This window comes from Bacillus rossius, chromosome 3 (assembly GCF_032445375.1).
Source record: "Bacillus rossius redtenbacheri isolate Brsri chromosome 3, Brsri_v3, whole genome shotgun sequence".
NCBI lineage: Eukaryota > Metazoa > Arthropoda > Insecta > Phasmatodea > Bacillidae > Bacillus > Bacillus rossius.
Window position 1 is genome coordinate 23,579,883 of NC_086332.1, and position 22,643 is coordinate 23,602,525.

The following is a 22,643-nucleotide window of genomic DNA, read 5'->3' on the forward strand; positions in this document are numbered from 1 at the left end:
GTGCATACATATTCGAATTACAATACTCTTTACATTCACTTGTATAATTAACAGGTTTCTTGTCACAACACTGGGTATTTACATAATTGTCCTGAATTAGGCTGGGCAGGTAGACAAAGTTTCCTTAATTTACATTCCCCTTTGTCTGCCATCTAGGGGCGGGTTGCGAACTAACTTTCCTCCGCATAGATTATGTAGGATGGGTGGCGCACTTGGGGCTTGTGCTATCATACCAGCCGAGGCCAAACTGGTGGACATGACAGGTCCTTTATGCTCAAGACTCCGAACACTTTACATGGGGCTGCCATGTTTCCGCCTGTGACTAATTCGAGGTGGGTCGAAACCCGGTTCCGCGCACTGATCCAGTTAAGAAAATTACGGGACGTCCCGCCCATGATGACTATCACTCCCACGGTAAAGAATATACTCCTTAAGACCCACGCGTGATAGGATGTCTGTCTGACTGTATTCAGCACAGGCCAGAAAGAAATAAAAAAAATAACACAGAACCTATGACTGCGAATGACCAGGATGAAACAATGAATCGCGACTCGCCCGAATTGACAACAGAACACGCGTGTGCGAATAGTAAAACGAAAGCTCGCGACCGTAACTGCTTAACGACAAGCTCGACTGCAAAGTTGATGAAACGTCTCCGCACGACAAAAGTCTAGTGGTTCTGCAAATACCGCGCCCGCTTGCCTCACCGTCCCGGAGCGACGTCCCCAAGACGTCCGTCGCCTCTCGTGCCGGGTCCACGACTGCCCTCCCACTCTCCTGCCGCGTCTGAGCGCCCGCGTCTCCCCCCTTCTCCGCGAGCCCGCGGAACACGCTGATTGGTCACAGGCGGAAGCCGCGGCCTTGGCGCCCGGTGAACAATTAAAAACTTTCAAAATACAAAACCCTTCAATACAAAATTAATTAAAATAAAATATAAGCAAAAATATGTACAAAAATGTAAAACAAAAATATATTTACAATAAAATAATAAGTTATATCCTGTAAAGCAAACATACGTCGCACGTCTCCGACACTTGCGTCGCATAACACACTCAAGAGATGGCGCTGGCGAGGCATAACGGCCTGAAGGAGCCGGGGAGACACTTGGGTCGACGTCACTTGTAGATAGTATCTTCCTGTATCGTAGAGTTTTCGGTGGTTTGTGTGCTGAGATTTCTAATCATGTTTAACTAGAGATTAGAGAAAGTTACAGATGGAGCATAAGCTCTGAGCACTGTGGCCAGTTTGTTCATGTAAGAAGATGGCGGCCATTTGTTTATATAGTATATAGAAAAGTAGTTTACTACATACTCTTGCGAACAATCATTTTTCTCGAGTCAACATTCTTTATTTGTTTAATATTCATGCACTTTTCCACCACCATACATACATCGCTTATGAGAAAATGCGATTTTCTTCACGGAACAATTTGGCGGCGACCTGCTTCCCCCTTACGTTCCCCGGCTTCAGCAGAGATGCCTACAAACTGTGGTTATGCTCGATTTTTAACTTTCTCTAATCTCTGTGTTTAACAAATTACAAGTATCGAGTATTAAAGTTTAATATCGAAAGAAAAGTACAGGTTACCAAAAAGTATCGATATGTATTTGTTAGAGTTCCTGTATTAATTGTATATTGTTTTTTATTTTTTATATTTTATTAATTTATTTACATTGATTTAATTACATTTAGTTCTTTACTATACGTTTGAAATCAATATGAAATTATAGAATGTAATATGTTGTTATATAAATTTAGACATTTTATTTAGAAAAAAATATTGTATAGTTAAATTGCTTTTATAGTGCACTAAATAATTAAATTAATATCCTATATAGCATGTGCGCAATAGGTTAGTAAATATATGCTACATGAAAGTGACATGAACATTTTGATAATCCCGCCAACGCCGCCATTGTCAAATTAGTTCAAGGTCCAAAAACCTTGAGCGCTGTAAGTATTCTTAAGGATGACATGAGTGATATTCAACGCGGACCTAACAAACGACAAACTCTCAGAACTGTTGTCTTAGTGGCTATACTTTCTTCATTCATTTTTTTTAAATTTAAAAATAAGATTTTAATAAAAAATAGTGATATTGAAAATATACGACGAATTGTATAATAAAATATGTCAGCTTCAGCATCGGAACTGAAACACACTTTACGAAAAGCAGACTTTCCGGCATGCGCACGAGAGGCACTTGATCGTATAGGTAATTTTAGTTCTCGACTGCTAACAGCAGTGAGTTTTCTGTAATAATTTCTGTAATAATATGTGTTTAATTATTTATTATGCTTAGGGTTCCGTTAAAGATATTTTTCTGGAGTATGTGCTGGTTTTAAAATGTACAATTCTGAAAATTGAGTTTTTCTAATTATAGTATTATTTTATTTACGGAAAGCCACTACCCGATAAAAGTTCCAAAAATTTTTTCGAACAGTTGATTAGATAAGGTTAGCTATATTAAAAAGGCTGTTAAATCGTGTGAATGGTTAGGATATGTTAGTTTCTTAAAATGTGCTGTCAATTGATCTGAATGAATGGTTGCATTAGGTTAGCCACATTTAAAATACAGTATTTTGGTGTGAATGTGCAGTGGGTGAACAACATTTAAAATACTTAACAGAGATTTTTGGGAAAGTAGTACTTCAGCACAGCCTTGTTGACATCTTTGATATTCCTACCATGCAATGAAAATGTACATAGGTACCTATATTTTTATATCAGCTGACCTACTTTCACCAAAAATTTTGCTTTGTTTTTATCACTTCATTGATTGCACAACTAACCAAGAGAAAAATGAGCTTTACTCTACGTCATGTTCTAAATTTTATGTTTCACCTAACCAAATAAACTATTTTTCTGAACATCGCGTAGGAAACACACACAACACTGTTCACATCCATTACAACAAAAGAAATGCATATAAAAACTACAAAACACAATTAATTTACTTTCAATATTTCTCGTGTAGATAATAAATTTACACAAAACAATTTGCAATTCCTCCATTTAATTTTTTTCTTTATTGTGAAACACGAACCATTGCTTTCCTGTTTACTACTATCATACAACCACACATTCTTTCTCTACACTGCACTGTTATATTAATTCAATAAAAATAAACACGAACTTGCTCTTCCCTCGTGACTAATACACTTATTTCCACACTTATCCAATAAATTTCTTAAGACCTACTTATTACTTATTGGTAGGGGAACCTGGGGAACCTTGACCATGTTTTTAGAAGAAAAAATTTAATATTTTTTCAGTGTTAACTAAAAATTTTTAAATACAACAGTACTGTAACTTAGTTCACATGAAACCAAAATAATATCTTCTTATTTCCATAAACAATTTAAAAACTATTTATTTTTAATATTGTTTTACTTAGTGCATCATGGGTAAAGCCTCCCTATGTGTGGGAGGTTTGACCCACCATAAGGGAGGCTTGACCCACTGTAAGGGAGGCCTGACAGGTGGGAAAAAAATTATGATTAATGTCAGAAATAATGACTGCAGTGTATGTTTATGGTAAATGCTTGTGTATATTTATATCAAGTTGGTATTAATAATATAATTATATCTAAAATACTATACATGAATTTTTTTTTTCATCCAACAAATGTCCAAGGCATTTAAGTTTACATTATATACATACAAGGTAGAACAATGTAGCCTATAAGAAAAATCAACATTAAAACAAACATAAGTAATTTACTATTTGTAGCATTAAATATATTTTAAATATCCACACATAAAAAGGTCTACCTTAAATTAACAATGGATGAAAAATCAAAATCAAATTTGATATTTAATGCTACATGTTCTGTACCACCACTTGAAATAGGTAATGGTAATTTTGCCACAATGTCTTCTTCTTGTACTACACATCTGTCCTCTAGTTGTGGATATACAAAAGAATGACTTGACTCCTTACGCTGCAAAAAGTTTATATCAAACTCATTAATTGAGCTACCCACTTCTGAAACTACTCTGCCAACATAATGAGCTATCATACTTTTTGAACTAAATCTAACCAATACAAAATCACCACATTTAAATCCATGACATTGTTGCTCATCATCATTATTATCAGACGTAAATGCCTCTTCTTCACTGTCAGTCAATAATGAATTTGGTACCAGCCTTATAATTTTTTCTTGCAATTTCTTCCCTCGAGCCTGTTCAGTTTATTTCTTTTTTTCTTGCTGCATTGCAAATGTATCTTCAATTTGTTTTTTGACCGGGGTAAAAGTAAAAATTTTCGAACAACCAGGCCTTCGTCCACCTCTTGCAGTCTTTCTTGGACCAGCCTTTGGAAAGGGACGTAAATCTTGTGGACTAATAACTTCAGTGTGAGAGCCTTGTGGGGAAGAAATCTGGCATGACACATCTGTAGTGTGAGTACCAGAATTGCCATCAGATAAGTGAGGGTGAGGCCTGTCAGTCACATTGGCACCTAGGAAGTCTGAATCTTCAAATATGTGGGCATTATGTATACAGATAAATTCCAGTACTTAAAAAGCCTTTAATAATGTTCTCAGCATTAAATGCTTTATGAAATGACTGTCCAATAAGAGCAGGAATGTCTTGAATTTTCATTGGTTGTGCTGGGTGGTTTACCATAAAGTTGTCTGCAGCCTGGTTGTAATAATTTTTAAAAGGACCGAAAACAGATCGGTCGAGTGGCTGTAATTTATGACTAGTATGCGGCGGAAGTGTAAGTAACGTTATACCATGATCTTTACATTTCTGGATGCCAGTTGGTGTTATGTGGCTATCGTGATTGTCCAGTATTACTAAAACTGGGTCCTCAATTGAACATTTACTGAATTTAATAAAGTGGTCCCAATATTTTTCAAAATTTTCACCAGTCATCCACCCACTAGGATGGCCAACCGCAGTTGAACAGGAAGGCGCACCATGCGTCATTGCCTCAGTTACTCGCATCCGTGGAAAAACAAATAACGGTGGGATTGTGGCTCCGATTGCTGAAACTGCACAACATACTGTGACAAGTGTTCCCCGTTCACCAGACGTTACTTTGGAAACTTGTTTTTCTCCTTTCTCTGTAATAATTTTGCCAGGTTTATGGACAGTGCTAATTCCCGTCTCATCAACATTGAATATTGATTGAGGGCCAAATTTATATTTAAGTAATAATTCTTGCAAATTTTTAAAAAAATTCTGTCACATTAGTTTTATTAAATGCCATAGAACGGCTCAGGCTTGTTGCTTCAGGTCTTCTAAGCGATAAGTTCTTGTGTCTGTGCATGAATCCTCGTAGCCAGTCGTAGGTAGCCATTTTGGTTTTGTACCATTTATCAGGCATTTTAACTTTATTGGCATGGCCAAATACAAAAACAAGCTCTCTAGCGGTTTTGGGTGTTAGTCCGTAGTGTAACTTGGCAGACAATATTAAGTATTCATGTAGCAAGTTTTCCATTTCATTGCAAAAAAAATTACCTGTGTTGTACTTAGGTTCCATACTAACAGTATCTTTGTTTTCACTGAGATTTTACTTTTTTACATAACGATCTAAAGTCTTACGATCCAAATTGAATTTCTTTGCTGCTGATCGAACACTAGAGCTTTCCTGAACCACACACAGGACTGCTGAACGCATTCGTTCAGGTGAATGTTTCTTCTGAACTCTCCCCTCCTTAGTTTTCCTAAGAAATGCATTCTGAAATATGTATGTATATATATATATATATGTATGTATGTATATGTGTGTGTGTGTGTGTATATATATATATATAATATGTATGTAAAATAACCAACTTCACTTTCAATATGCAAAGGGATAAATTCTGTAAAATTTTCTTTAATAGATATATTAAATAAATACCTAACAGATTAAAAAAATAGAAGTTTTATAACCATGCAAACTAAAATAATTTATAATTTGGATCATTATAACTATGTAACCTTAAATAATGTGCATTTGAGGTAATTTTAAACCACCTAACCTAAAATAACAAAATTTTGGTTTGTTTATGGAAAACATAACCTCAAAAATATAAAGGTTTAATATATTTATTATTAAATATTTTAGGGGAGGCTTGACCATATGGTCAAACCTCCCTTACTTGCCTATGGTCAAGCCTCCCTTAGTGTCCATTTTATTGTTAAAGTTAAATAAAACCATTAAAACTTTGACATGATAAGAAATGTTATACATCAAATTGGAGCTAATACACGAATAAACATTATTATCATTAATGGTTTGAATATCTTGAAACAAAATAAATTTCATTGCCTTACAAACATTTGCTGAAACTTACATGAAAAGATGAGGTAGGCCTATTCTTCTTAACACCACAGCTCAACCATAACAATTAGTTTTCCCTCCAAATATCTTCAGGGTGGCTAACATTACTGTAGGTAATTAAAAAATATATCACCAATGAACATAAATGTCTCTGACATTGAAATTTTTATGGTGGGTCATACCTCCCTTATGGTCAAGGCTCCCCAGGTTCCCCTACTTATTTATTCACTTAATTAACATCATAAATTATACTTATTAGTTCACTCCTTGTTCCACAGTCGCTCCAAATCTCATATTAATGTATCTAATATAATATATATTTTTTTAATGGCAATACTTTGGATTTATATGTTGCCAATATAATGCACTAGGTATATATTCCTTCGTTCAGCAATACCATTTATCATTGGCCAACTTCCATGACGACATACATTTTCCCTACTTTATTTCTGACCAGTAGTAAGGCTGGTATCAAATTTTGAACTTGAACTTTATTTTATATTACATATATATATGTAATGTTAGCTTCATATATAATCTTTTTTGACGTTCTATATTCAAACTGTGTGCTGACATAATACATGCTGGCAGTTTAATATAAAACTAATCATCAGGTGTTCATTGATGAGGACAATGGTTTCCCTTTATTAGTGTGTTCCAGTAGTCAGTTTTGGAGGGGGGGGGGGGGGCTGTTTGTGGCTTAAGATCATATTTTTTTGTCCTTAGGTCACATAAGTTTATCAGGAAAAATATGCTTTCACCATCCATGTTGGTATTTTATGCTCTGGCACTGGAACAGAAAGCAAACTGTTAGGCCAGTGCTGCACTCTAGTTCTGAAAAACAGAGAATTTCACTGTTTGTATTGTTAAATAAAAAGGTAGGTAGTTCATTTTGTTAATGTAGGTAGTGTAACATTTGTTCCTCTCCTTTTACAGAACAGTTATGTATCGCTTCAGATACTGGTCGCAACGCCAAAAACATGGAGATAGCTACGGACATAATGACAGAATTTGTTTTCTGTGAGACAGATAGAAGAGGCTCACGGAGAAGGGTAAAAAACATTTTCACAAATCATTACTTGTGAAATAATAGATAAAATAGTAAATATTATAAATGTGATTTCATAAATAGTACTTAAAAATGTTAGATAAATTTATATTTAGAAATAAACAGGCATACCTACACTAGTGTAAGCCTACTATCAAGAGTGGAAATTGAATTACGTACAGGGATTCACTGGTTTATTAGATTTAGCGTTGGGCTGAATCTACTGAGTTTATTTGGCAATGACGGGGAACTGAGAGTTGCAACTGGGGTAGTGCTTGAAATTCAAACATACATTAGAGTTCAGTTAACTTCACTTCATAAGTAAGGCGGGATGATAAGTGCGACGCTCGCTGGTGCTTCTGGCGCGGTATCGCCCCTAAGCTCCAGGCTGTGGACTGGTGCGCAGTCTTCTCATTCTGCATAGTACAACTATAGTATTTGAGTGGTAAACATAATGTTGTATGGCAGAAATAAAGAAAAAGGTGTGTTGCAAGTCCCTCGAGTCTTTTCAAGAATCTGTACCAGATGTTTCATGCTAAACAATTATCCTGACGCGTCATATTTCTTTTCACTATCCTAAAAATACAGCTACAAAATGAAATACGGAGGCAGAACTACTTATTGGCCATCAGCGTATTCTTAGATGCTTTTCGTAAACGGGCCCCACTTGGATATACGGAGACGTTTTAAAATCTTGTGTTTTTTTTTGTTTTTTTGTTAAGCTCTGCACATCATACTGTATGGGCCAGGAATCTTGCGAGCTGTCTGCGCGGGGGTGAAAGGGAAAGAGTGGTTCAAGGCCGGCAGGGGAAGTAGGGGTTGAAGGGGAAGGGAGTGTCATGCGATAGGAAATTCTGTCTCCCTTCCTGCGTTACTAACCGTTTGAAGTATATTGGCAGGTAGTGTGCGACGAGTAATGGAGGCGAATGGAAAGCGTAGGAAAAGTAATAAAGTGATTCACAGCAAAGAGAGAGAAATATTAGTAAAGTATTATCAATTTGTGATCAAGAAACTCGTGAAAAATGCCTTTCGATTCCTATTCACAAAGCAACGGAACGTGCTGCAAATTATACAGATGTAAGCAAAGCAATAGTGATGCGTATTCGAAAGAAACAAATTGCAATGCCAAATGAACCGCATACAACACCAGGGAAAAAGAGGTAAGCCATGCATTTTAAACATGTTTAATGTGCATTAGTGATATTAAACAATGGGTATTTATCATTGGTTATGTTAGTTTTACAAAATATATCAGACTTGCATATGTTTTTATTATTATTAAGATTGCTACATCATAATTTTTTTATGTGCAGGCCACGAAAAAAACGCAAAATTGAGATTGACAGCTTCGATAAACGTGTCATAAGAGACACAATCCAGGAATTCTATGCGGTTAAAAAAGTTGTCCCCACAGTACGCAAATTGATTCCCGTATTAAAGGAAAAGATAGGTTGGCAGTGGAGCCCTTCGTCGCTCAAGAGATTATTGCGAAGTATGCTGGGCTTCGTCTGGAAACGGTGCGAAGACAGGCGGCGTTTGTTAATCGAACGAGCTGACATAGTGACGTGGCGCTCCAAGTTCCTCACTCAAATTAGACATTGTAGGTCTGAAGGTAAGGAAGTTTTTTACCTTGATGAGTCGTGGGTGGATACTAATCTCACATTCCAGAAATGTTGGCAACGCAAAAATGACGTAACGGGAGTAACTAAAGGAAATGCAACCAAGAGGCTAATATTGGTTCATATTGGTTCAAAATGTGGATTTCTCCCAGGGGGATTATTGATATACAAGTCAGGTACGACAGTCGGAGATTATCACGGGGAAATGAATGCTGCTAATTTTGAAAAATGGCTGTCCGAACGTGTTCCACCAAACTTGCCGCCATCTTCTGCTATAGTAATGGACAATACGCCATATCACTCCAAACAAGAGGATAAGCCTCCTTCAAAATACAGTACAAAAAAACGAAATGATTACATGGCTAAAACGCAGAAGTGTAGTGTGTGATGAAAAAATGCTGAAATGTATGTTGATGGAACTAGTAGAAAAACACAAACCAAAGGAGAAAATATTACGGGTTGATCAACTTTAAAAAAAACCAGGACATCATGTCATTCGACTCCCACCATATATGTGTGAGTTCAACGCTATTGAATTAGCGTGGGCAAAGATAAATAGGTGCATTCGGGAATGTAATACCGTGGCAGAGTTCTCTGCGCAAGCACTTCAGACGCGCACACTGGATGCTGTTAACTCTGTAACAAAGGATGACTGGGTAGGCTACTGCAATCGCGTTCAAAAATTAGAAGACGAATACTGGAAGAGGGACTGCATCATAGACATGGCAATGGACCAGTTCTTAATAAATTTACATGACGACAGTGACGATGACGAATTCCTTTCATCAACAAGTAACAGTGTAATGGACAACAGTGATGAAAATAGTGATACTGACAGTGCTACATCGTGTTTGGCTCAGCCTTTGTAAGAACTGGTATTTATTCTTTGACTTATAGAGCTCTGGTAATATTTTAATGTTTCCATATCGCCTCGTTTCACATAACTAAGAGGTGCAATTTTGCCACTCTTGGCTTACATGAGCTGCGGATCTAACCAACACTGCCTTCACTGTGGTGAGTTTCGAAACTTTAGTCAATTTTCTTTACAGTCACGTCATGTTAGAATTATAATTGTCTATATGTGTTCAATGTAACAAAATGCCATTACGTTTTTACAGATACACATTTCAATGTTGCGCTTTCATTACTGCGCTGTATGTTTTTATAACGCCTAATATGTAGCCGGGCCGTGCCTAGTTCCTTGCGCGCCGCACCGCCGCCGCTTCGTTCTGCCGATCCGTGCCGAGCAATGTTTGTTGTCGGAACTATGGAATGCAGCTCGCTACTTTCGTGGTCCCTACAGTATGTGTGCCCGGGTTGGCTGTGACCTTAAGCAATAATTAGGGATAAGATTATACAGTGAATTGCAATTAAACCGACTGATTAGTTGGGCACCTTAACACCACATTAATATCCGTTGATTTGCTGGCCTGTATTATGTCAGATAATCAAGACACTACTGTATTTTATTTTAGTTAAAAACCAAGTTATTTGTATTATCTATAAAGTTTATGTTTCTAATTACCATTTACAGTGTCAGTGTGTGCTAACATACTGTGCCTGTGAATGAAGATCAAATAATAAGTTTTTCTGCCCTGTCTAATATTCTATATGTTTAAACCTTGTGTCCATTATTAAATTGAGTAGGACAGTAAATAAATTACTATTACTCATCCCAAACTCAGCATTCTGCAAGGTGTCATCACTTTTATCATGACTTTAAAATAACTGCTTCCCTTGTTGTTCAGAGTGACTTTTATACGGAGCTCTTTTATAAAATTAAAAAAAAAAAAAAGAAGTTCTTTAAAGGATTACCTGAATAATATTTTTGGCATATTGTGTAAAAAATTACCTTTACATAAAGCTTGACAGTCTGATTGATCATTAGATTAAAATAAATTATGCCTGTGCTAGCAATTGTCCTCTTGTGATTGGCGGGCATTTTGAAGAGAAGCATTTCCCAGTTTGGCCGAGCCTGTCAGGTCGCGTTTGGTCCCGCACGGGATGGCTATGATTGGTGTGCTGATAGTAGACTTGTGTCTGAAATAAACACAGACAATGCTACACCTTTTTAACACACAGAGGGTCTGCATATATTCTCGTGAATAATGCTTGGCCCTAGTGATATGTGATTGAGGGTGCTTGTGTGTGTCTGAGAGCTTGCCAGATGGAAAGTTAACAAAAACCACCCAGGTGGGGTTCAGTCTCATACTGCTGTGCTCTTACTTATTGGTAGGGACCTGCAAAATTTGCGGATTCATCGATCTCTAGGATGGACTCCACAGTCCTTTAAATACTTGCAGAAATGACACCTGTTCATCGGCTACTAACGCGTGAGACGTCTCAACTAGATTGTCCGTAATTCGGCACTTTCTTGGTTTAGTGTTTCCCATTGGCTCACAGTTCCCCGGATAAAATGTTGGCCAATCGCAGAAGCGGTACGAAGGTATAGTTGTTTTGATGCTAGCCTATCGCGAAATGAATCCGCGAATTTTGCACGTCTCTACTCATGGGGCGCGGTGGCCGCTGTGCTCAGAAGCTGAGCTGCATCCAGGAGCTGCAGCTGCTGGAGGCCCTGAGCGACTACTTCAAGCCGAGCTTCTCGGGCGGCCTGAGCAGCGACGCGACGCGCCACGCGGTGTTCGCCAGCCTCTTCCCGCACGGCAACGCCGACCGCCTGCACGTGCTGGTCAAGCTGGTGTCCATGGCCATATCGACCAAGAACATCCCCGTCCTCTCGGCCACCGGCATGTGGATGCAGGTGAGCAGGCTCTCGCAGTTCATGATTGCTTTTGTTGCTTGTGTGAAAAAATTACCTTTTTATACGTTTGGTGATTTTCAAATGAGAGTAAAATATATGCCCAGGCAGTATTGAGGCACTGCAGTGCCAGTAAAGGTGAGAGTCGTGGTGAGAGAAAGAGATTAGGTGTAAGACACATATAAACTCAATATGAAACATTGTTCATTTTATCTGCTCTTTTAAAAATACACAGAGGAAGTGATAGGCGGTGTAGTCTGCATTCACTCCCGGGGTTTGAAAGGAGCAACTGATGTGCGTTGTAACCTGAGAAGGTGGCTAGGGTTGCACTGTCATCCTTCCTGACTTGGGGGTCGGATCTCATAATGGGCACAGGATACTTTTTTTTTGGAAAGTCGGAGAAGTTGAAATTGTTCAGGGAAATCCCCCAGTGATATTAATTTGAGGTGAAAATGTCATGCTCCATCCTGCCATCACCCATATTGTAAAAGCATATTTTTCCAAATGGCACTGCAAGGTTCTGTTGAATATAAAAAGAAAGAAATACTACAGTGGAGAGAGAACTAGGTCAGTTATGGTGGAGACATGATTTTTGTTGTTTCAGAAATTTCAAAGTACATGAACTATTTTTTTAAAAATTAGCCTGGAATATTTGATATTTGATAAGGTAAAGTCACGAAAATTTTATTACAGATTTGTGTGCTCACCCTGGATAGCCTTGAGGTTTTGCTGCAGCCTTATTCATTTTAGGGACTTGTCTTGTTTTCTTTTTATGTATTATACTGCAGATGATTTTTTAGTTATATTTTATATGCTTTACTATTTGATTTAACTAGTTGGTACATTTTTTAGTATTATTTTGTTTTGTTTTTTTGGGTAATTTTCAAATTACATTCATACAAACTAATGTAAAAATTAATGAAAAGCTTGTGAGTTAGTGAGAGAAAATGTAAGTTTTGGTGGAAAAAAAATCATAGATTTATATTGTCTGCAGTTTTTAGCCAACCGGTTAGAGCAGTGTGCAGGGTATAGGTGATGTGAATAGGAGCAGAAACCGAACTGTACTCTGTATTGGATAGTGGCACCTGAGCAGGAAAATTGGGAAACCTTTAATTAGCCTTGAATTTTTTTTGGTGCAGGAAGTCCGTGAGAACTAGTGAATTTTTTTAAAGCCATCAGGAATTATCTGTTTGTCTAGCGATTTGAAAAGAGCTTAGTTGAAAAACGACATGTTATGAATACAAATGGCATCATTTATACCATTTTTGAATGCTGTGTACTGCAAACTTTGGCAGCGGATGTGACATGAGACATAATGTTGTCGGCTTGGTTTACCATGAAATGTACTGAAGAAGGGGGATGGAAGTTGTCACTCACTTTGTTTCTTCTCTTGTTTTTTTTTTCTTTCTTTCTTTCTAATTCTGAATATTTACACTAATATTAAACAGAAGCAACAACAGAAAACCACTAAAAATATGATTTGTCATGTGAAAGACTAGAGAATCTCAGTTGGAGGATTAAAAAGAAATAATAATAATAATAATGTTCAATTTGGAAGAAACTCCTTGGATAGTGCCATAATTTTTTTCTTTCTCGTTTTTATTTGCAGCACGTAACTACACCAATATAACAGACAGTAAAGAACACACATATGCAATTAGGACTCATCAGAATTCTAAAACAACTGTATGATATGTGACTTTTGTTTTAGCTGAGAAAGTAAATGTCATATTCTTGGGCTTTGTTAGTGGAAAGAAATAGCATGTGCATGTGGCAAAATTATACAAACATATTATTTTGTCCTGCTAGTTTTTAATTCTCTTTTGCAGAATTACTTTAATGTGGAGTGCATCAGGAGTAATTAAAGTCTGAGGATTTTTATTGGTGGTTGTTTTATCTTCTTTTTTTTTTACTTATGTACTGCAGAGAAAAGTTTAAACTAGCACCAACTTTTGTTTTTTAAAAAAAATGGAAAAAAATAGGTTGTTTAAAATTTTTAAGGATGAAATATTGTTTTTATCTCAATTATGAGTTGATTTAAATCCTAGGTATGTATTTATAAATGTAGAGGTAGTATCATGGTTTGATACCATATATATTTTTACGATTTATTAATATGAATAAATAATCATAGTGGGAAAACTACCAGGTTCATAAATGGATAGCCCAATTAGAGATTTTACTACACAGTTTAATTGATTGCCAATATTTACATCACTAACAAATAATCTTATAAAAATGCCTAATAATCAATTACACTTAAAAAAAAGTTTACTCCCCAGTCACTCGGTTCTTACACTGCACACCTCGCTGGGCCGCACCTCCGGCGCAACCCTCCGCCGCGGGACTCCGCCGCCGCCGTCGCACTTCCCTTTGCTGAGGGTCCGCTCGACGCTTCGCTTGGGACTCTCGCCGCACCCGCGGCACTATCGCAGAGAAACTCACTCGCCGAGGAACCCTTCGCCCAGGAACTCCACCACACCCGCGGCACTATCGCCCAGACTATCGTCCCGGAACTGAACTCTCTCACCGAGGAACTCCGCCGCTCCCACGGCACTTTCACTGCGGGAAAACTCTACTCGGAGGCCGGCATCCTGGGCTTATATAGGCCCAGGCACCACTTCTAGAAGTGACGAGTGCGGCTGGGGCCAGTCACGTCATCCTGCGCCGACCCGACTCCAGATTTATCGAGATTGGCGTCGGGAGCTCGCGCGACCGCAGGCGGAATTCCCACAGGTATCAGGTTAACGGCACCAAGGCAGAGCGCCACGCGGGGGCGGAGGGGTGGAGGGGGGTTGCGACGACTTTTGTAATCCAACAGGCGCGCAAGGCATGTCACGTCAGCGGCGGCCAATTGACGTCGGTATCCGTGCAGAGCCGCCAGCCAGTTTCGAACCCGCGTGCGCTGCGACCCTGCTTACGTTTCGTAACAATAATATAATTAATAGTAAACCATGTCCATAAGTACTCTGTACTGTATTACTAATGAGGTAAATGTACTTTACAGCAACTGGGATGCACATCGAAAGGCAGTTTGGACCTGGCTGAAGGTGTGGTGAAGGATTACTTTGATCTCGTGCCCAAGGCTGCAAGCGTACTGCAGGACCTTCCTCGTCTGGCCCCACAGTTCACTGCCAACTTCCTGACGGCTGTCGCTGAGATGTACAGTGTGAAAGGTACTACGGCACGCAGTCTCACCGTCTCGTAACGACTTCAGCTTTGGCACTTGGTATTAATGGAGGTTGTGTTCACCCCAGCTAAACACTTTAACTACCTACACATCATAACTAATATTGCCTCTGTGCACATGAAAATCTATTTAGAATTAACATACTTGTGTGGATTTTTGCTTTATGTAGTGGAGTTGTACAAAATTTTGTTTAAATTACTGTTATTATTTATATAGTTACTGGATTTGATATTAGTTCCCATTTGCAGTAGTTTTGAATGGTAATGATGAAGGTAAAATGAGTTTCCAAGCTTGCAAAGTTTCAAAGTTGTACTATTTTGTTCAACTTATGACTGAAAAATAAATCATATTACTACATATTTTTACTGGCATAAATATTTATTTTATTTAAGTTAATTAAGTGTGATAATTATGTTTTACTAAAAATGTAACAAAAACTATAAAAATTGATAATAAATCATCATACTACACGTGAATCCGACCATGCAGATAGGATGTCAGTCGATAAAAAGGCAAGATTGAGTTTGGTCTCCAAAGAAATATATACACTGTAGGTTTTTTCAAACAAATATGTCCAGTGCTCATAATTCCATATGAAATCATTTTTTTCATGAAGATTTATTCATACTATGTCTGTGAGAATTTTGTTTTGTTTCAGATTGAAGGTTTAGTGATGGAATCCCTTTCCGCATGGACAGATTCACGTGTTATTTGTGTAGTGTTGTCTGTTTCTGGTACTGAAAATGCTACATGTAACATGAAATGTAATTTCCTTTTCTTTTGTAAAGTGTAAAAAATAAGGTGCATGCTAGTATGTGAACTATTTTGAAATGTTTTTACATTATTCAATATACATACAGTAAACATTATAAGTTTTCAAAAATTAGCACTGGACCTATAAATAAGCATGGATAGAATAATAAAATTATCTTTCTTTTCAGTTTTTTCTAGTTTTTCTTCAGTGTAGATTCTTTATGTTACTCATTTGCCCAATAAGTAAATGGCTTTGAGGTTAAAATCTTTAGGCTTTCAACAGTTCAATCATTTTCTAGGTCCTTGATAAAATTTTGAAACAGTCTTTGCTGGTAATGGTGCTTTAGTTTTGCTCAAATAATTTGGAACCTCTGTTTTTTTTTTCTTTTCAATTTTATAAAATTTCCTGTTATTAAGTATAAATTTCTTTGTACCTTGAGAATTGTCGTAAAAGGTACTTAACTGTCGAGTTTTAAGCTGTATCTTAAATTATTTATTCAATTTAGTTTTACTTTGTTTGTGTCAATGTCTTAATTTGTACGTCTCATTGAGGACGTAGTTGGCCGTGGTGAGGTGTGAAGTATGACTGGCCATCCCTTATCTGCAGATAAGAAGCAGGTGTTTGCTCCTCCGCCGGAGATCCTGATGGAGGTAGTGCATCAGTGGATTGACCAGAACCCAACACTCTGTCTGGCAGCCCTGCTGACCAATGTAGCAGTCACAGTAGTCACGCCTTTCGCTGGGCTCTTCAAGTGGTGTATTCTGTCTCCGCTGTACTACTGCAACCATCCTCAGTCGAATGATTGCAGGTGTGTTCTTTCTTATTCCATTTGAAGCTCGGCTACCAATTACATCAGCGTACAGTTTTGTTGATTATTGAAATTCCTTAACACTGTGCATAATTGAAACTGTGTTTTTTTGATAATGTTTCACTGTGACAGAAAATTATGGCAAATCATTTTTTACTGTGATCAGGAAGAGAGGGGTGGTTACGATTATTACTAGGGATGTTGATTCGAGTAGTGAAAAAAATTGAGTATTGTCATGTCAAGTAGTCAGGACAACATTTTCTCCCTTAGTTTTCATGTTGTGTACAGGTCACGAAACTTTAATTTTCAGCTGCTAACGTTTAAAAAAAATTATTTGGTACCTTACTTCAGTTTATAGTTGCATACTAAATATAGAGATTGTCACACTGTTATTTTAGGGTGTCAAAATTTGGAGAAAAAAATTCTCACATAAAAATCACATGATGTATTTTATCCCACTGTTGGATTCAGAGTGTCATAAAAGTATGCACATTACAGGTCACATTATGGTATTGATTGTAGTGCAAGGATTTCCCTTTTGGTACAACTGTGGCAGTTACTTGGCAAGGGGGTGGGGGCAGGCAAGTATCTGGTCTACAACAAAATGTTTTGACAGTTCTTATCTTTTAACGCTCGAGTTTTTTTCTTCCCATAAAAACCATATTTAGCCAACATCTCATGTTATTTATGACCCCAAACAATGGTGTTAAGTCTAGCTTTAATCTTCAGAATCTTCAGTTTTTTTAATTTTCTTGGATACGAAGTGGAAGATAATGTGACTGACTTTCCAAAGCTTAACACTCCCCTATTATGGTTGTTAGGACTACTATCATCATCATTATAATTAATGTTCACGTTTATCCTTATCCTATACCCAAATACTATAATTTATATGCCCTGTACGAGAATATTCAAAGTTTATATACTATACATGAATAATATTTGGTTAATGCTCAGAACATTAAGCAGTAGTAATATTACATTTAACTTGCTCATTAGTAGAGACCTGCAAAATTTGCGGATTCATTCGGTGATAGGCTAATTCAAACACATATACCTCTTAGATAATTTTGCTATTGGCTTACTGTTCATCTGGATGAAACTCAACCAGTTATAAACCCTTAACCAAAGAAGGATTGAATCACAGACAAACCAGCTGAGACGACTTACAAGTCGGCAGCCAATGAACTTGCGTTATTTGCCCAAGTGTACAGGGGTATGTGCAGTCTATCCTGAAGGCCATCAAAACCGCGAATTTTGCAGGTGTCTACTCATTAGTTATCAGAATATTTACGGTTACTATAGTACTTCAATTTTCTTTGTCACTATCTGTTAAACCTTAAAATCCAGTTAGGTGGATGGTAAATACTAGATGTGTTGTTGCCTAGGTGACAACAAGACTTGGGGGATAAGTCAAAATAGGAAAATAAAAATCAACTTCATACAAGATTCAAGGCTGATTAGTGTTGAGCATGGAAGTGGCACAAACTTGATAACTCACGTGAAAATTATACATAGTACAAAATTTTGGGTAGTATTTTAAGAGGAAATTGTTTGTGTAGAGTTGCTATAAATAGAAGGTTGCCTTAATTGGACTCACCCGTAGATACTTCTTAGCAGCTGTGATAATGGCGAGAGACGTTGTAACAACCCAGATTACAGCCTTCCCCATGACAATCCAGTAATAATAATTTGTTATAAATTGTTGTGTTATTTCAGGTTAGGTTATCAAGTGATGTAAAGTTTTTCCTTATAGAAGTAATTTTGAACTGACCATGTCATGTATTGTAAACATAATTCACCTGGTTTAATGCTTTTGTTTTTATAATGCATCAGTTTATTTTACAAGGTTTTTTTTCTTCTTTTCTGGCTTCTTTGTGTGGGAAGGCATGCTGACGTAATTATCCTTCGTTTTTTTCCACGACCGAGGCTTGTTTCACACGCCAGGCGTTTGAGACTGTGACGAGAGTGTGAGAGAGAGACAAAATTGCTGGGTCATGGGGACAGATTTCAAAATTTCGTGGAAGTTTCTGTTGTCATGCGCCGTGATTGGCTGAGAATTACGTCAGCGAGCCCAGGTTTCTGCCCACACAAAGGGAAGGAAGGCTGTATGAGCAGTCATTGTTTGAGTACCGTGCTGTGAGGTCGTGGTTGGGTGATGGCTTACCTAATATAATTCGTAAGAAGTCTACGTGTTTATTTTCTTTTCTATATGCACATCTAATTTTTTTTTTGTTCTGTGGTGCGGGCGAATATATTTTTTTTACGTGAATAAAAAAGAACAGGTAATCCATAAAACATTGCATATGAATGACTCGTGAGTTGCTACCAACCTGTATGTTCACTCATTCTCCTAATTATGAGCTAGCCGGAGGTGGTGAGCGGTAACGATGTTGGAGAGATTATTTTTTTTGCACATTGCTCCTTAGCAGAAAAATTAGAAGGATCATACCTAGAATTTGTTGACAACAAATTTAAAATATTTTGCTTTTAAATCTACAGCATAGAAAAAGCTACCATATCAGAGCAGAGTGACAGACAGTAGTACTCCCAACTCATGGAGGTTGTGTTGATTCAAGGGGGGAAAACAGACTGAAGGTAGTCATAAATTTACTTTTATTTGCACTCATTAATTCAAAAAAGTTTATTACTTTAACGAAGAGATTATTTTAACTATAACTTTTATACATGTTTGCTATTTAACTTCTTCTAACCTGTGTTATTCTGTTAAGGACTCTAGCATAAAAACTGTCACATAAATAGTGGTCAAAAATCGCATTAAATTCTTGTTTTATATGCCTAAAAATGTGGTTTGTTGAACCATGATCAGCTCATGTATAGGTTATTGGCAAGGTAGAGATTGTCGTGAATGCAGGTTGCTATACTCTCAGCTGCACCTGGCCCTGATAAAGTCCCTGATGAAGTGTGGCCAGCCGATAGCGGCCAACGGGAAGACTGTGATGCTGGTGCAGCAGTTCCTCCCCACGGTGGAGGCTCTGGCACGCTGGCAGCGAGACAACTCCGGGGACCGAGCTGCCGAGGCCATAGAGTTGGCACTTGACAGACTGGCACAGGCAGTGCAGATAGGGCTGTTCACCAAGTGTCTCATTGGGAACAAAGGTGAGCGAGAGGTTTCTGCCTTGTGTACTGTAGTGTATTAGAAGTAATTTAACGTTAGGAGGTTCAGTCCACAAAAATATTAACAATATAAGGACTGTAAATACAATAGTAAAAATTAGTGGTGCACCGATGCGGATACCGATGAATCATAATCGGCGATTATGGGTACTTACTAATTAATCGTAATCGGCGATTATCTTAACGATTACTTTGCCGATTATTTACGTCCGGCGTAATTAAGTAGGTTTTTACCGTGTAATATTTTGTTACACATTTTAAGACGAAATACGGTAATATTTGTATATATTACAAAATTCATCTAACTCCGTCATATCAAGATTACAGATATTTCGTTAAGTTTAATAAATCTCATTGCCTCGAACAATAAAAAATACATTTTTCCTACACGTTTATTTACGTTTCGTCTTTTGTTCTGTCTTTTGTTTAGTGGCCTTGTACATTACATATAGCCAGAGACGTAAAATAGATGGCACGCAATCAAAATACCACAAGCAATTGCAGTGGATTCTATGACAATCGATCTTTTCGAGTCGTAGTAGCGGTTCAAAATCGTGGTCCCGATACCGTCTAGTTTTTATCACTGCATTTTACAAACTCGTTATGGGCGTCTTTGGTAACATTATCCGTTCTGATATTTGTATATGACGTGAAAAGTGAAAAAGTATTTATAATTTTATATATTCAGTCAACATAAATAAAATCACATCTGCTAGAATTGGTTTTGAGTCATTTTTATATAATTATAGTGAGATGGCGACTAGGGAGAAAAAAAGTGAAGTGTGGAAACATTTTTCTATAAACTCAAGTGAACAAAATATAGCAACATGTTTACATTGTTAAACGGTAATTTCTCGATGCAACCTTATGTGATAGTCGATAATAATGCTAGTTTTCCGCAAAAAAAACTTACCCACTGTAAATTACAATTATTAGACTGTAGTTCAAGTTGTTTACAATAACAAATAAAAATATAAGTTAATTTAATTTACACTTTGCAATGACTTAATTGTGTATTTTATATATTTTTATACTGTTATTATAACTGTATTCTCAATTTTACCTAATCTTGTTATTAAATTCACATGGGAAAAAAAATTTGTTTGCATTATTACACTTAAAAAAATTTGTTCATTATAATCGGTAACTGAATCGGTATCTGCCGATTATTGCTCTCATAATCGGTAATCGAATCGGTAATCGGTAAAGTCATATCGGTGCACCACTAGTAAAAATATAGATTTTATAACATAAACATACAGCCAAAACTCATTAATACGAATCCACTTTGTACGAAATTCATGTTTATGCAAAGTACTTTCACAGACCCAGAAAATGAAGTATGGTGTTATTCAGTACTTTTAATTTTAAATATGGTTAATATGACATACAAAGTTGTTTGTTCCCTCATGTTGCTGTTTACATGTATAAGTAAACATTTAATACAAATTTCACTTCCGAAGTTAAAAATAAAAAATCACGTTTTCGTAAACATCAAGTAAACAAATGTTCTCCAAAGTTATATGTATACTACAGTGAAAAATGGTTGAAAAACAAGATGAATAGTGTAACTAGTGGTCATGTTAGTAACTAAACCAGTAAAGATGCCATTTTGTAAATTGAAACTCAAAGGAAGATACTCTATGAAGTATTTAACTTAATCATTGAAAGTGTACATATGTAGAAGGTATATGGTAATAAGTTTGGTTATTTTCTTTTGTTCGCACATGTGGTATAACCTGAAAATTGAGTGTGTGTTGTATTGTAAAATGACTGCACAATTTAAACGTAATGATCTTATATTGCAAGTTAAAAATAAAATTATCAAAGAAGTTGAAAATTGAGAAAAAACAAAAAATTGAATCGTTAGAGATTAACATCACGCAATGGTCCTTGTCAACGATATATAAAAAATCGCAAAATATTTGAATTGGCTTTTGTGAGTTCTTGTGGGTTATCAATTAGAAAAAAAAATTTCAGGTCCCAAAAACATGAAGAAATTGAAGCTACATTGTTGCATTGGTATCAAGAAATACATGCAGCAAATTTTCCAATTTCTGGATCTGTGATGCAGAAGGCAGGTTACTTAGCACCGAGGTTAGGGATTCCGGAATTTAAATTAAGCAGTAGTTGGCTACAAATGTTTATATAATATAGTGTATATAATATTCTTTATTATTGTAATTATAGGAATTAGAAGGTAATAAATTTAGTTTGTCCTAATGGTTGCCCAATTGTTTAATACAAACTTTGTTATTACAATGTGCTAAAAGTATGGTCCAGGTTTGTAATAATGAGGTTTGACTATCTTCAAAAGGGGCTCAAAATGACATAGCAAAACTAGAGGTGACAATGTGATGTTAAACCGTCCAAAATGTTTATTACAACCATATTTGTGGGAAGTGTAAAGCGTTGTAACAACAGGGTTTTACTTCTGTTGTCAGTTTTTGTAGTTTGTATATTCCATAATATAAGTACATATACCCAAACCTTATAACTGACACTTAATTCAATACTGCTGGAATAGGGTTTTTTCTCTCACAATTATTTGCTTGAAATAAAAACTTTTTATTAGTGAAAATAAGTATATCTTTGTTAAGGCCACCAACTGGTTTGCATTATAATATTGTTTGTATTTGCAGAGGAATTGCTACAGTGCTTTGACTCCCTGCCAAAACATCAGTTACTTGGAATCATCATGAGGAAGCAGTCAAGCTCAGAGTGCTGAAACAGCATGTGAAATGGTTGTAATGATAAAATGTGTTGTGAAGTGTACATGGAACTTCTGCAATAGAAATAGTGGACAAAAATTTTTTTTAATTTTAAAAATATATTGTTAAAGTTCACCTCTTGTGAGTTTTCAATTTTCAGCATGCATAACCTTTTGTTTGATGTTGAAAAATCATTTCTGGGTTAAAAAAATAAATACTGTATTTTGTAAGGGAGTGTTAACAACCATCAAGCTGTGACTAGTTTAGGTGATCACCTCACTCCTGAATGTGACAATAAATATGGCCCTAGATGAGGAGAAATTGTACATAAAGAAAA

At 36.7% G+C, this 22,643-nt stretch overlaps 1 protein-coding gene across 3 annotated transcripts; it reads left to right on the forward strand.

The window, feature by feature from the left end:
• The first annotated feature begins 1,978 nt into the window (after nucleotides 1-1,978).
• Nucleotides 1,979-22,643, forward strand: LOC134530353 (integrator complex subunit 15). 3 transcript variants are annotated; one of them, XM_063365107.1, is made up of 7 exons: nucleotides 1,979-2,215; nucleotides 7,217-7,332; nucleotides 11,484-11,708; nucleotides 14,713-14,881; nucleotides 16,256-16,457; nucleotides 19,333-19,577; nucleotides 22,238-22,643. In XM_063365107.1, exons 1-7 carry the CDS (start codon nucleotides 2,131-2,133, stop codon nucleotides 22,321-22,323), a joined length of 1,128 nt encoding a protein of 375 aa, XP_063221177.1. In that variant the 5' UTR covers nucleotides 1,979-2,130; the 3' UTR covers nucleotides 22,324-22,643. The 3 variants fall into 3 exon arrangements, with proteins under 3 accessions (XP_063221177.1, XP_063221178.1, XP_063221179.1); XM_063365108.1 differs by having other exon boundaries at nucleotides 1,990-2,215; nucleotides 11,502-11,708; XM_063365109.1 differs by lacking the exon at nucleotides 1,979-2,215 and adding an exon at nucleotides 2,246-2,456.

Bases quoted from the DNA above. Each gene is read 5' to 3' on its own strand.
- LOC134530353 (XM_063365107.1), top strand. From the start codon at position 2,131: ATGTCAGCTTCAGCATCGGAACTGAAACACACTTTACGAAAAGCAGAC. The intron at 11,709-14,712 runs GTGAGCAGGCTC...TGTACTTTACAG, and splicing joins CCACCGGCATGTGGATGCAG to CAACTGGGATGCACATCGAA. The intron at 16,458-19,332 runs GTGTGTTCTTTC...TCGTGAATGCAG, and splicing joins CCTCAGTCGAATGATTGCAG to GTTGCTATACTCTCAGCTGC.